The sequence below is a fragment of the Genypterus blacodes genome, unplaced genomic scaffold (genome assembly GCF_046128005.1).
Source record: "Genypterus blacodes isolate CSIRO-AG114 ecotype Tasmania unplaced genomic scaffold, CSIRO-AGI_Gbla_v1 ptg000067l_1, whole genome shotgun sequence".
In the NCBI taxonomy this organism is placed as follows: Eukaryota; Metazoa; Chordata; class Actinopteri; order Ophidiiformes; family Ophidiidae; genus Genypterus; species Genypterus blacodes.
In genome coordinates, this window is record NW_027466879.1 from 7077489 (window position 1) to 7089487 (window position 11999).

The 11999-nt window shown below is 47.6% G+C and overlaps 1 protein-coding gene across 3 annotated transcripts; it reads left to right on the forward strand.

Annotated features, from left to right (window-relative positions):
• Nucleotides 1-11: 11 nt before the first annotated feature.
• znf821 (zinc finger protein 821) lies at nt 12-11552 on the forward strand. 3 transcript variants are annotated; one of them, XM_076156169.1, is made up of 6 exons: nt 12-180; nt 7420-7551; nt 7698-7816; nt 8266-8364; nt 8723-8889; nt 8988-11552. In XM_076156169.1, exons 1-6 carry the CDS (start codon nt 153-155, stop codon nt 9952-9954), a joined length of 1512 nt encoding a protein of 503 aa, XP_076012284.1. In that variant the 5' UTR covers nt 12-152; the 3' UTR covers nt 9955-11552. The 3 variants fall into 3 exon arrangements, with proteins under 3 accessions (XP_076012284.1, XP_076012285.1, XP_076012283.1); XM_076156170.1 differs by having other exon boundaries at nt 53-180; nt 7678-7816; XM_076156168.1 differs by lacking the exon at nt 12-180 and adding an exon at nt 1607-1973.
• The last annotated feature ends 447 nt before the right edge of the window (nt 11553-11999 follow it).

The window sequence follows — 11999 nt, forward strand, 5'->3', positions numbered from 1 at the left end:
GGAGGGTTACAGTGACATGTCTCAGAGGTGTGTGTGTGTGTGTGTGGAAGGGGCGCGCGCAGAGCGGACAGCTGAAGTTTAGCATGGCCGTACGTTAACCTGCAGTCTGAGGACCGCTTCACTCTCTTAACCCTGCCCGAGAAGCCAGCTTCATGTGCCACAGATCGCTGGACAGCATGGGTAACTGTGGGATTTTGTTTATATTACAGAAAAAATATGCGCATTTGATCGCACTATGAATGTTTGTTGTGATTTGCGGATTGCTAGTTGACTAGCTTGTTTTCAACCGTTCAGTGTTACTGTTACGACTATAAAATGTTAACACAGGCTAACAGACCATATTTTGTTGGATGAATTTGAACTCGTGGCTTTCAGTTTACCTTTTTACACTCCTATGTCATCAGTCACTTGTTATTCCATCGTGGATTTGATGAAACGAAGAAATAATTTTGTTGGGATGGTATTATTCTCGTAATGCTGCGGATGAATACATTTTTCCTCCCTAGTTCAAGTCAGTGCTGCGGTCCGTTCACTCGTGGCATTCAGTGATGACGACTACATGTAATGTTGTGACTTTTAGTAGTTTAGTGGTTTCCGGCGCCCCCTAGTGTTGATACGTAGTACGGATAGTACACTGAGCAGGTTGGTTCAAGAGGCAGTCCACCGATTTCCACCACATTCAGGTATTGTTCGTCAGGGGCACTCCTCAGCAATGTGAAAAACAAGAGAAGGTATGGTTTACCTCTAGAGGGCGTTGTGCAAAGTAAGGGAAACTGAACTTTATAACATTACTGGGGTTCAGCATACATTTCAAAGTACATTTCTAATGTCAATGCCCCAGTTTCTCCTGTCGGAATCAAGTTTTACTGGCAAATGAGTGAAAGTCCATGCACTGCATTTTGTGAATGGTTCATTTTAGTTTGATCGTGTAGGTGAACAAACGGCACTCTTGTCATGTTAGCTGGGTGGGTAACTCAGAACACACTCAAATCTACAACATGGACTCAAGATTAAAACAAATCATCCAGGTTTTCCTTAGAGACAAGCCACAAAATATGCAAATATTTAATTTGGTCATCCTTGTGTTTATCTTGTGCGAATTAAGTAAATACAAGCAGTTTGAATAGTGATAATATGGCTTTTCAACTGGCAAGAAGGATAAATCAGCATATAAAGAAGCCGGGCATATACTGGTTTCAACTTCTCAAAAATGTAAGATTTACTGACTTTCTCTGTTTGATATAAATGCAAATATTCATATTGTGATCATTTAAAAGTTTAAGAATAAGGTAAGACGCCAACTGTGACAGGCATTTGTTTATAAATATTCTGAATACTGAGTACAATTTCATTTAAAATATGCCTCACTTTACTTTAGACACTTGTCTTATATATACATATTGTATTGTTCACAGTGTCTCTCATAAGTACAGCCGAACCATGTTGTAGCTATCCTCTCTTGCACAAGGTGCATCCGATTGCGCCACAGTAATGTTTTTCCCCACCGTACTTTAACGCAACATCAACTCCCCCAGCGTCCCTGTATTTACCCAGAATGCTCCTCGCCGTGGCTCGTTGCCGTAGATCAGCTGGTGCAGCGCAGCATTGAACGTGCACGGCGCTCGCAGCGGCTCGATGCTCGGGCTCGGACATCATTGTAAGCCCGGATGAACCGGAGACTGGCTATTTAAACGGGAGCAAGAATGTGACTCTGGGTGCGTTTTCTTTTTCTTTTTTTTTTTGTTAACGTTTGTTGTTAACGATCCGCCGCACCGCAAAACGAATCGGTCACCATTTTGTTATTACAGTTTAGTTAATCGTCTATCGGCGCTTCGATCGGGTTCTACCGTGCGGAACACACCTGGACTGGGCGCCGGGTAACGGTCCGGGTTTAGGAGGAGAGTCCATTTTTCCACCGGGAGTGGACAGTACTATGTCCAGGCGAAAACAGACCAACCCCTTCAAAGTTAACTGTAGGTATTCCATGTATTACCCGAGAGCATTTTACCGCCTCTAAGCACATATCATGGCAGTCATCTGTGTGTTACCGTGGATGCTACAGCAGTGTTGTGTTTGTTGTGATTGTGAATTGTTCATACAGCGGCCTGCGTAAACAACGTGCCAGTACATTGATGCTCTCTCCAGGCAGGTTTAAATAGATTTCAATAGATGGAGCAATGGCATCACACGTCACATTATTTAATGTCAGCAGACGGCACAATATATCTTAGATTTATAGTAATACTGCAGGTAAAGTTGTTCATGTTCTAATTTCACAAGCACTGGTAGAATCTGTGCAGGATGCTGTGGACGGTGGCAAACTGTGTTTCTGCTTTCCCAAGTTTTGTTTCCCCCACTGTCATTTGGAAATATGTCCCCCAGGCATAAAGAAGATGCAGATGTGCACATTGTTGGGACTGTGATGGGATGAGACAGGAGTGAGGCATTTAAACATTTAGTAGCGCCGACTGTGACATCCAGGCATTTTGCACCAACATCTCTGTTTCGGCGCAATTTGATGGGGAAGCAATACTGAGCACAATAATGATACGGTAAAGTTCTGTTTGTGTATTTAGATTTCATATTGAGGACAACCAACCCCAGTACCCTGTGACTCCTACGTCCTAACTAACACTGACAAAGTTCAAACTCTGGATCAATTACAAGTCATTAGAATACTGTATACTACAAGACAAGCACAATATCACTATCTGAATACAAATTTGATGTCAGACATTGACTGACAGTTCAGCACAAAATCACAATTGAAACATGTAGTGGTTGTTGATTTTTGTCACATACGGATGAGTGTTGCAGGCTGGTTGTTCCTAAGCATCCTGTCTGTTAGGCACAGCGTGTATCTGTGCTGCAGCAGAGTCCTTCCCCCACCAAAGTAGTGTTAAAAGCATATTATAATGCAGTTTTGGCTCTTTGTTTGTGTTATTGTCGTCTCTTATTTGTTGGTTTTTGGCTCTCCTGTCTTCGCAACGTTGGACAGCACGCCGACACCTCGGGACACGCCTCCACCGGGGGGGATTGAGCAGTGTAATCTTCAGCAGTTATGTACGCTACAGCTCTGCTTTCTAAACATAGTTTCGTGGTGAAATACATCTTGCTGCACTTAGGGCCACAGTAATCCCCAACAGTTAATGAGATCTGTGTCTGTGTGTGTGTGTGTGTGTGTGTGTGTGTGTGTGTGTGTGTGTGTGTGTGTGTCTCTCTCTCTCTCTCTCTCTCTCTCTCTCTCTCTCTCTCTCTCTCTCTCTCTCTCTCTCTCTCTCTCTCTCTCTCTCTCTCTCTCTCTCTCTCTCTCACTCTCTCATTGTCTTACTTGTTTTCTCTTGTGAGGTATGAAGTGTTCACACAAAGCCCCCCACCTCCCTCCCCCCTCCAGAGAGAGACTAGAAAGACAGACAGACGAGACAGGCAGGGAGACAGTCTGACAGGCAGACACACACACACACACACACACACACACACACACACACACACACACACACACACACACACACACACACACACACACACACATAGAGGGAATTCCAGACAATAATACAAGTGTGCGGGTTGTTTTTTCCTCATGTTGGAGCCTCTCTGTGCTGTCTGACAGGCGGAGTAGCTCCTCATGTTTGCCTTCCTCCTCAGTACGACACCAAGAACAACAGAATAACACAGAGTTAATTAGGATTGGGGCGCGAGTGGGTTCGCTCTCTGGAGAAGAGTAGCTGCTTCAGTAAACAGACACAAGTGTGTTTGGTAGTACAGGTGCATGAATTGATCATATTGTGGGGACAAATTGCCTTTTCTGTAGACATTAATGTTTTATTATGAAGCAAAACTTTCCACTTTTGTACTTTTTCTCCTCCGACCATCTGAACTTGGACTTTAGATCACTGTTCAGATTTTCGTTCAAGGTTGCTGCCACAGTTCAGCACATTTGATGGGTTTGTTGTCCCTAAGAATAGTTAGTAGATGATTTTAGATTGTTTTGATGTTAGGAATGCAGAATAATGAGGCGTTCTGTCACCTCAGCACATTTCCCCTCATTCCAGGCTGTAATGAGTCCAAAGTGATAATTGATCTGATTTGTGGCTCACAGGCTTTATTCTCCTGAACACTCCTGATCTTGCATATGGATGGAGGCCCCAGCACTTCCTGCAGACTCAGACAGTTGTGTGTGTGTGTGTTTTGGAAGGGGACGGTGGCTGAAAAGGAAAAGGGGGCTGCCTTGAATTCAACAGGACCCCCATCGCTGGGTGTTTGAGTAGAGTTTTGGCATTCTGTCTTTTGTCTGTTTTGTTTTGTGTGTGCGCCCCCCCCCCCCAATCACACACACACACACACACACACACGCACACGCACACACACACACACACACACACCCCCATCCTCCTCCTCCTCCTCCTCTCTCCTGTGTCTGTTGGCTGATGAGTTTGTCTCTTTGTCTGGATTCAGACAGACACTGCGTCACCTCCTGCCTACAGACACACAGACTCTGAGATAACATCACAGTGGCAGAGACTGGGGGAGGAGGGGGGGGGGAGAGGGGAGGGAGCGAGGAGAGACAGATGTACAGACGGAGCCTAGCAGAAAGGAGGGGGGGGGGGGGGATGGGTATCTCTCACACATCAATCATTGGCTATGTGCCGTGAAAGCCTCCTTGCTGTAGCGGTTCAGAGTTCAGCGCTCCGGCCCTGGCTCTGACAGAACTTAACCGAGGCCTGGATTCAGCGTGGAGAAGTGGCCCAAAGTGTGTGTGCGCACATACCAGCCTCTCCAAACTGTAGAATGACAAAACCTCAAGACAAGATTAGACCTGTCTCCCTCTGTCTGTCTCTCCCTCTGTCTGTCTCCCTGTCTGTCTGCGTCGGTACGTCAGTCCTGGGAAAATTAATTGAGGTTTGAACTTTTGATTATACTGTGATAAAGCAATAAATAGATTCTCTCTCCGTAATGGGATTGGAATCAGGATAATTTGAAGTTCCTTTACACAGAGGAACAGACCTAACAGATCGAGTGATTGTAAATCAATCAGGAGGAAGGATAATTGGACAATAAGCTGTCATTAATCGCTGCTTTCTGTTTTCATTCATTCTAAATCTTTTCCAAGTGGCCTGAGTCAAATCTAAATGTTAGTAAATGACCTTTATCTGACACGGGTGTGAACGCGGCTCTGCACTCATAAAGGCCACGCATGCTCGCATCCAACAACAGAGCGAGGGCCTGTCTGTGTGCATGTTCTCCCCCCTGGGCTCCCGTCTCCTCCCACCATCCCAAAAACAGGGATCTGAGCTTTCTCCTCAACGGCACCGGCTCCAAATTGGAGTTGGGCTCTGTGTTAAATGCAGAGGAGTTGAACCAGCAGCACACCTGAACCGATACAGCGTACTGTTTTGTTTCTGCTCGGTCATGGGTGATCATACAAACGAGGTTCTGCACACTACGGAGCTCGATCTCGATGAAAAGAGACGCTGTGGGGGGGATGGAAAGGGTTAAACGGATCTGCATATGCGCTGTCCTGGTATGAAGCTCCATCCTCCCCCTCAGAGCCCGATGGTATAGATATGGAAGTGATGAGGGCTTCGTACAAGCAAGGAGGACAGAGGGTGAGCCAGACTGCTCAGTGAGTGGGTGGTACTGAGAGAAATGCACCCAGCAGACAGTTAGCTGAGAGGGGGGGGGGGGCGAGAGAGCGAGCGAGCAGGCTGCTGCCCCCATGGGACTGCAGCATGGCTGTCAAACAGCTAGCATGTATGTGCAAGTGAATGCGTGTGTGGAAACGGTGGGGGTTGGGATGCAAATGAAGTTAGTGTGTGTGTGTGTGTACATATGTCTGTAGGCTTGCCTCGCTGCTCTAGTGTCGCTATGTCATCGCCTCAGATGAAAGAGCCTGTGTTGGTGAAGGTGGTTTTGTGGATCTGGACCGCAGGTTTTTGCCACCCTTTACAATAAATAACCTGATGTCATTCATGTTTGCCAGATTCCCTACAGACCCTGCACACGTGTGTTTGCTCCGTGTGTGTTTAAAGGGGCGGACAATAAGGTCCAGAGAAGTGTCAAACCCAAGTGGTGTGGTTCCCCATTATAGAAGATGCTTTTTCCATGTTTCTACGGAGACTGCTGCTTGATGCAGAGACGGTCCATATGCAAGTTTTAAGGATGAAACTTCTCTCATCTACGAGGCGACTTGTGTAAGGCACCCTGCATGGAGAGGGGTGAGAGCTGGGGGGAGGGGCTGAGCCTCACGCGTTTACACTCTTGCCTGCTGCAGGTGAAACATGACGTCATTATGGAATTGTGTATCGCAGAGGAAGCATGTGGTCGTCTGCATTGGCAAGGAAGTTGTTAAGAATGATACCAAACCCAGTTGAGGTGTGTAACGTGTTGAGGTATGTGACGTGTGTGACTGTAAATCTCTCTGTAAACATGTGGCGAGTCCGTAACCCAATTTCCCCCCTTCTGCAAAAGGCTCTGATGTCATTAGACAGTTTGAGGGAGAGCTTAGCGTCACCAGGCACGTGTGAATTGAGGAAATAGAAGAAGTTACAAAGATGGATCACAAATCCTTTAGAATTATGAAGTTGCTAATGAGTTTAGCACGGTTACACCTCACTCATTTAACAACTGCTTCCATTCTGCTCTATGTCCAGTGACATCACTTATGTAACGGTCACAGGAGCCCGATTTAAAGCGACTGCACATGTGGGGAAACGTTGATGAACCGTCGATATCATGAGGATTATCAGTCAGAATGATTTCACTGGTGTAAACAGAACAGAGAACATTGTGCTCACTCGTCTAACGGCCGGTTCTGATTTGTATCATACTGTATAATCAGGTGTCTGCTGTATGGTGAAAACACACATCTGTCATTAACTTTGTTGACGCTTGTGTAAACTCGACATACGTAACCAATTGTGTGAGAACGGAATGTGTAAGATCTAAGATAGAAAAGTATAAGAACAGGATGGAATAGAAGTGTGAGGACAACAACTGTGATAAGACTGGAGGACTGCGTAAGCAAAGAAGATAGGGGATGATGAGGATGAGGATGATGATGTATGTAGGGAGTATTAAAGGAACCTGCCTCTGTGTTTGGGGGCTCACATGTCAGACTGCTGTCATATGTGTGTGTGCTGCTGCAGGGCATTAAAGTGTTAGCAACACTGTGAACAGCCTCATTCCTCATTATAACTGTCAGAGTGGAATTAAAGATAATTGCCAGGACAATTAGGGGCTGGACCGGGATGCCAAGGACAGCCGGGAGGGCCGTGTCAGAAGTATAGAGAAGAAGAAGGTTTTTGAAGAATACTAGAGGCTCTTTAGCGTCCTATCCTTACTCCTGATGCGTCCTCCTGGCTGTAATGAGTCCAAAGACGTCGTTCAGCCCTGACCCTCACTGCCTGTCTGTCTCTCCAGGGCCATTCCACACCTCCGGTCTCACAGGCCTTCAGCACACTATTAACATGGACGGCAGGGACGAGTTCAACGAGGACAGTGAATGCTGCAGCAACAACTCCCAGGAAGTCCAAGGCCAGGATAGCATCTCAGGTACCAGAGGGAGGGGCTGGGACAGGGGGGGGGAGCGGGTGGACTGGGTGGGGGACATAGGTGGACTAAAGAGGGTGTTGGTGAGAGTAAGCCCTGCTCTGTGTGTGTGTGTGTGTGTATTGATAGGGCTGTGTTTGCCTCTATAGAAGACAGCGATAGTGACCTTGACAACCACGGTGAGGACTCATCCTCCAACACCTCCGCCGACGACCACATGAGCACCAAGAGAGCCCAGTGCCGCCTGCAGGGAGCGGGGGTCAAAGAGGTGAGGGGGGTCGCCACGGCAACCTACAGATAGATTTCTGTCGTTGTCAATTGGCTCCAACTTAAACTCAGCTTTTACAATTGTTTTGAGTAAAATACCAGATTTTGCCACAGCAGTTTCCCAAATTTACAGTTATTGTTTTTAATGTATATTCTCAAAGTATAAATAGTTCTACATGTCAAACATACCCATACCCATACCCATATGCGTAGAACAACCTTTCTTTTCTTCTGTAATGACTGACATTGTCTGACATTCTAATCGTCATCTTAGGGTTGTTTAGACAAACATACTTGACTAGATGTTTTGTTTAGACAATGTTTACTTTTCATCCAAGAACTGAGATTAATATTACCCCACACCCTTAGATTTCTTTGTCCTATACTGTAGAAACGGTGTTGCTGTGAGTGTAACGTGTGTAATGCTTGTTGTTGTTGTTCTCTGGTCAGGAAAGCGAGGAAGGCGCCGACCACGGCCACAGCTTTGTTTGTCCCCTCTGCACGCTGGACTTCAGCAGCCCTGACAAGCTCATCTCCCATGTCTACCAGGTGAGCACGTCGTCTCCTATACAGCCTGGAAGGTTCCGGCACCAGTTTAGCATCGCAGGGCTGCTGACACTGAACATCTGAATAAAACTTATTTGCAAAACTGTCAGGAGTTGCAGTGCAAACGACATTGCAGTCTCCTCAAAAAATCAACGCAAAGAAAAATGCCAATGTTACTTTTTGCAATACTGCCGTGCACAGAAGGCAAAAGAAAAAAAGAAAATCAGGAGTATGGATTCACAGATGGCAGGAAGCATCACAAGGGGGGCTTCATACAGAATTGTGGGGAAATATGACCTCACATCTTAATTATAATGGCGGCGTGTTCCTCCTCTTTCTCTGCTCCTTCTGTTTCCACCAGCACACGTCCATGATGAGCAACGCCAAGAGCTACGTGTGCCCGGTGTGTGGCCGCGCCCTGAGCTCGCCCGGATCCCTGGGACGCCACCTTCTCATCCACTCTGAGGACCGCCTCTCCAACTGTGCCGTGTGCGGCGCACGCTTCACAGACACACGCAACTTTAACAGGTTGGCCCCTCCTCTCTGTTGTGTGTTGGTGTTTTTGCTTTATCAAACTTCATGTCGTTGCCAGGGGTAACTGAAAGCATGTTGCATTCTTTACATAGGGAGAAGCTGAAAGACGTGCTTGACACGAGTGGGATGGAGGTGAGCAGTGGAGGGGACCTGTGCTCCATGTCCCAGAGCCTCTCCAGCAGCCCCATGTCCAGCCCGGGCCACAGCTCCCACCCCTGTCATGGACCGGGCCCCAGCCCCGGTTCATGTCAGGGACCCGACCCAGGACCTGGCTCAAACATGTGTCAAGCCCATCGTACGTGCCAGGGACCAAGCCACATCTCTAGTCAATGTCAAGGCCTCAGACCGTGTCATGGCCTAGGATCCGGACCCTGCTCTGGCCCAGGACCGTGTACCGGCTCTGGACCCTCCTTTCCCTCACTGCCTGACAGTCTCCTGTCTGAGGGGCCGTCGCTTGCTTCTATCCCAGATGCCCTGAACTCCTCTTCCTCAGGCCTGCCCCCTATCCCAGACATCCTCAGCCCCATGCCGGTGTATCCTGCTGGGGTGTTGCTGGTGTGTAACAGCTGTGTTGCCTACCAGCAGCTAGTGGACGCCCAGTCACCCATGCGTAAATGGGCTCTGCGCAGGAAGAACGAGCCCTTGGAGGCTCGAATGCAGCGTCTGGAGCGCGAGCGCACGGCCAAGAAGAACAAGCGGGCGTGCGAGACGGAGGACGAGCGCGAGATGAGGAGGCTGAGGGACCGCGAGGCCAAACGCATGCAGAGGATGCAGGAGTCACACGAGCAGCGGGCACGCAGGCTGCAGAGGGACAGGGAGGCCATGCGCATGAAGAGGGCCAATGAGACGCCGGAGAAGAGGCAGGCCAGGCTGATCCGAGAGAGGGAGGCAAAGAGGATCAAGCGGCGGTTGGAGAAGATCGACCCGGCGCTCAGGACGCAGATCGAGCACGACCCCGCTGCCATGGCCGCCCTCACAGCCGACATGAGCCTGTTTCAGTTCCCCTGTCCCATGCCCGTCCCGTCCATCGATAACGGTCTGTTCATGAAACTGCCCTAACACATCCACGCCACTGAGGGGCCGCCCACTGACCCTCTGCACGCCGTCTTATGGTTGCCACGGTGACAGTGAACCATTCCCGGCTGGTTTACTCCCAGCTTTTCTGTCTAGAACAGCTTCATACACAAACTGCTTTGTTTAAAAATCGGCAAAAACAAACTATTTTATTTATTAGCCCTAAAACCCTTGGGAACAGGGTTGTGAATGTTTGGTAATGTATTGACGATGACATTAAAGCATGTTGTAAAGAGATTTGATCTGTTTGTCAGCAGATGTCACACACTTCACTCTAGCAGGAGCGGTTGTTATACTTTCCTTGGAGGAGAAAACCTTTTGCACACGGACCTTCAGTGACGGGAGCGAGGAGCCCTCTTCTTCTTCTGCGCTCCGCTCCTCCAGCCCCCAGCGACTCGGGCGGACCGGTAGCTACACCTCCGTTTCAAGCTGCCGCCGTGGGTCCATGGGAAGTCCACATTCATTCAAACTACTACCTCAGCCAGGCCACGATGGCGCCCCCCCCCCCCTCTGTACCTGTGGCTCACTGCGTTCCAACTCCAGGCTTCCAAAGCTCCCCTGTGTACTAAAACATGACTACACAAGATGCGGGTTGTTGTCGTCCATGATTTATGATTGCGTTGATTGCTCAGGTAATTCAATAGGACAAGACCTTCACAGCCACATGTTGTTACTGTGTCATGTATTTTCCCGTTTTGATGCTAATGATTCAGAAGGGTAACTTCTTCTGAATGTTTTGTCCTATTGAACACGCCCTGGGTCCAGTGACGCCCCCCCCAAACCCCCCTTTGCCCCCCCCTACCCTTACCCCTCTCCTAAGGAAATCTTAAAGCCTTCACATTTCTTCTTGCCAATGTCTGATTTACTTTTCCTCCAGGTCAATACACTCCACTTGCTTTGCCAATGTTGTTTTTTTACAGAGCATTTCTTTGGCTCATTGAAATCTCAATTTGTGCTGCTTTTACTGTACTGTATTGTAGTTACCTCTTATATATTTTGAGCTTTTGGCGATGAGGAATATTGTGTTAGAAAAAGTTCCAGACGCGTTACTCGCCAACACCAGAATGCGTTTAATGTTCTCATTCAGTACATTTACTCGCTCACTATCCTCCAGTATTTGTCTGCACTTCAATTAAGGCATGAATGTGAATTGAAGATGAATACATGTAGGATTCCAGGCAGACAGCAATAGGGAAGTGGTAGAGGGAACGAGCACCAGCACCTCCTACTGGTGGGTCAGGGAACCTGCGCAGACAGAGGCAGGAAGAGCAAGCAAAGGCCTACCAGGTGTTTAAGACATCCCTGAAAAGAGGAAGGTGGCGATCGTCAGGGAACAAGTAGAGACAAGGAAACAAGAACAGGAGAGTCGAACATCGGGAGAGAAAAAGGATCAATTCTCATTGTTGCCTTAATTGGAGTATAGTCACAGTTTTGGCATGCGTGTAAATGTACTGAGTGACGGGATTACGGCTGGTTGTTCTAACAGAAGGGTCTTACACAGATAATGCAGTTTGTGTAGCATTCCGAAATGCTTCACTGACAACTCTGCCAAACTTCCAGTACCTCCATGTTCCTCTTCCTGCGGGCGGTGGTCGATAACAGGAAAGTCGGGGCCCGGTAGAGACTTTTCTTAATATATATTCATTAACCTCATTCTGGCACATATTTATGCAATATGATGTGAATATATTTTCTTGTAGAAATGTTTGGATTATTTTAAACTGGTATATAAAAAAAAAACGATGTACAAATGAAGAGGCCATGTTCAGAATTATTGTGTATTTTCCTGCTCGTAATGTTACCTCCAGTTTTCTCCAAACATCATTTCTTCAGATGCAAACATTTACAGTGTCAAACGACCGGTTTCTGAGGGATTCTTCAAGGAATGTTGGAGACTGCGAGGACCGGTTCAGTTTGAGTCACTCCTAGACCACGGCGGGTTTTTTCCTAGCTGTGTGCAAATTGAAATGAAAAGAATTCAACAGCGTAGAAGCCTTTCTAGGAGTGCATCAAACCTCTATGCAACACAT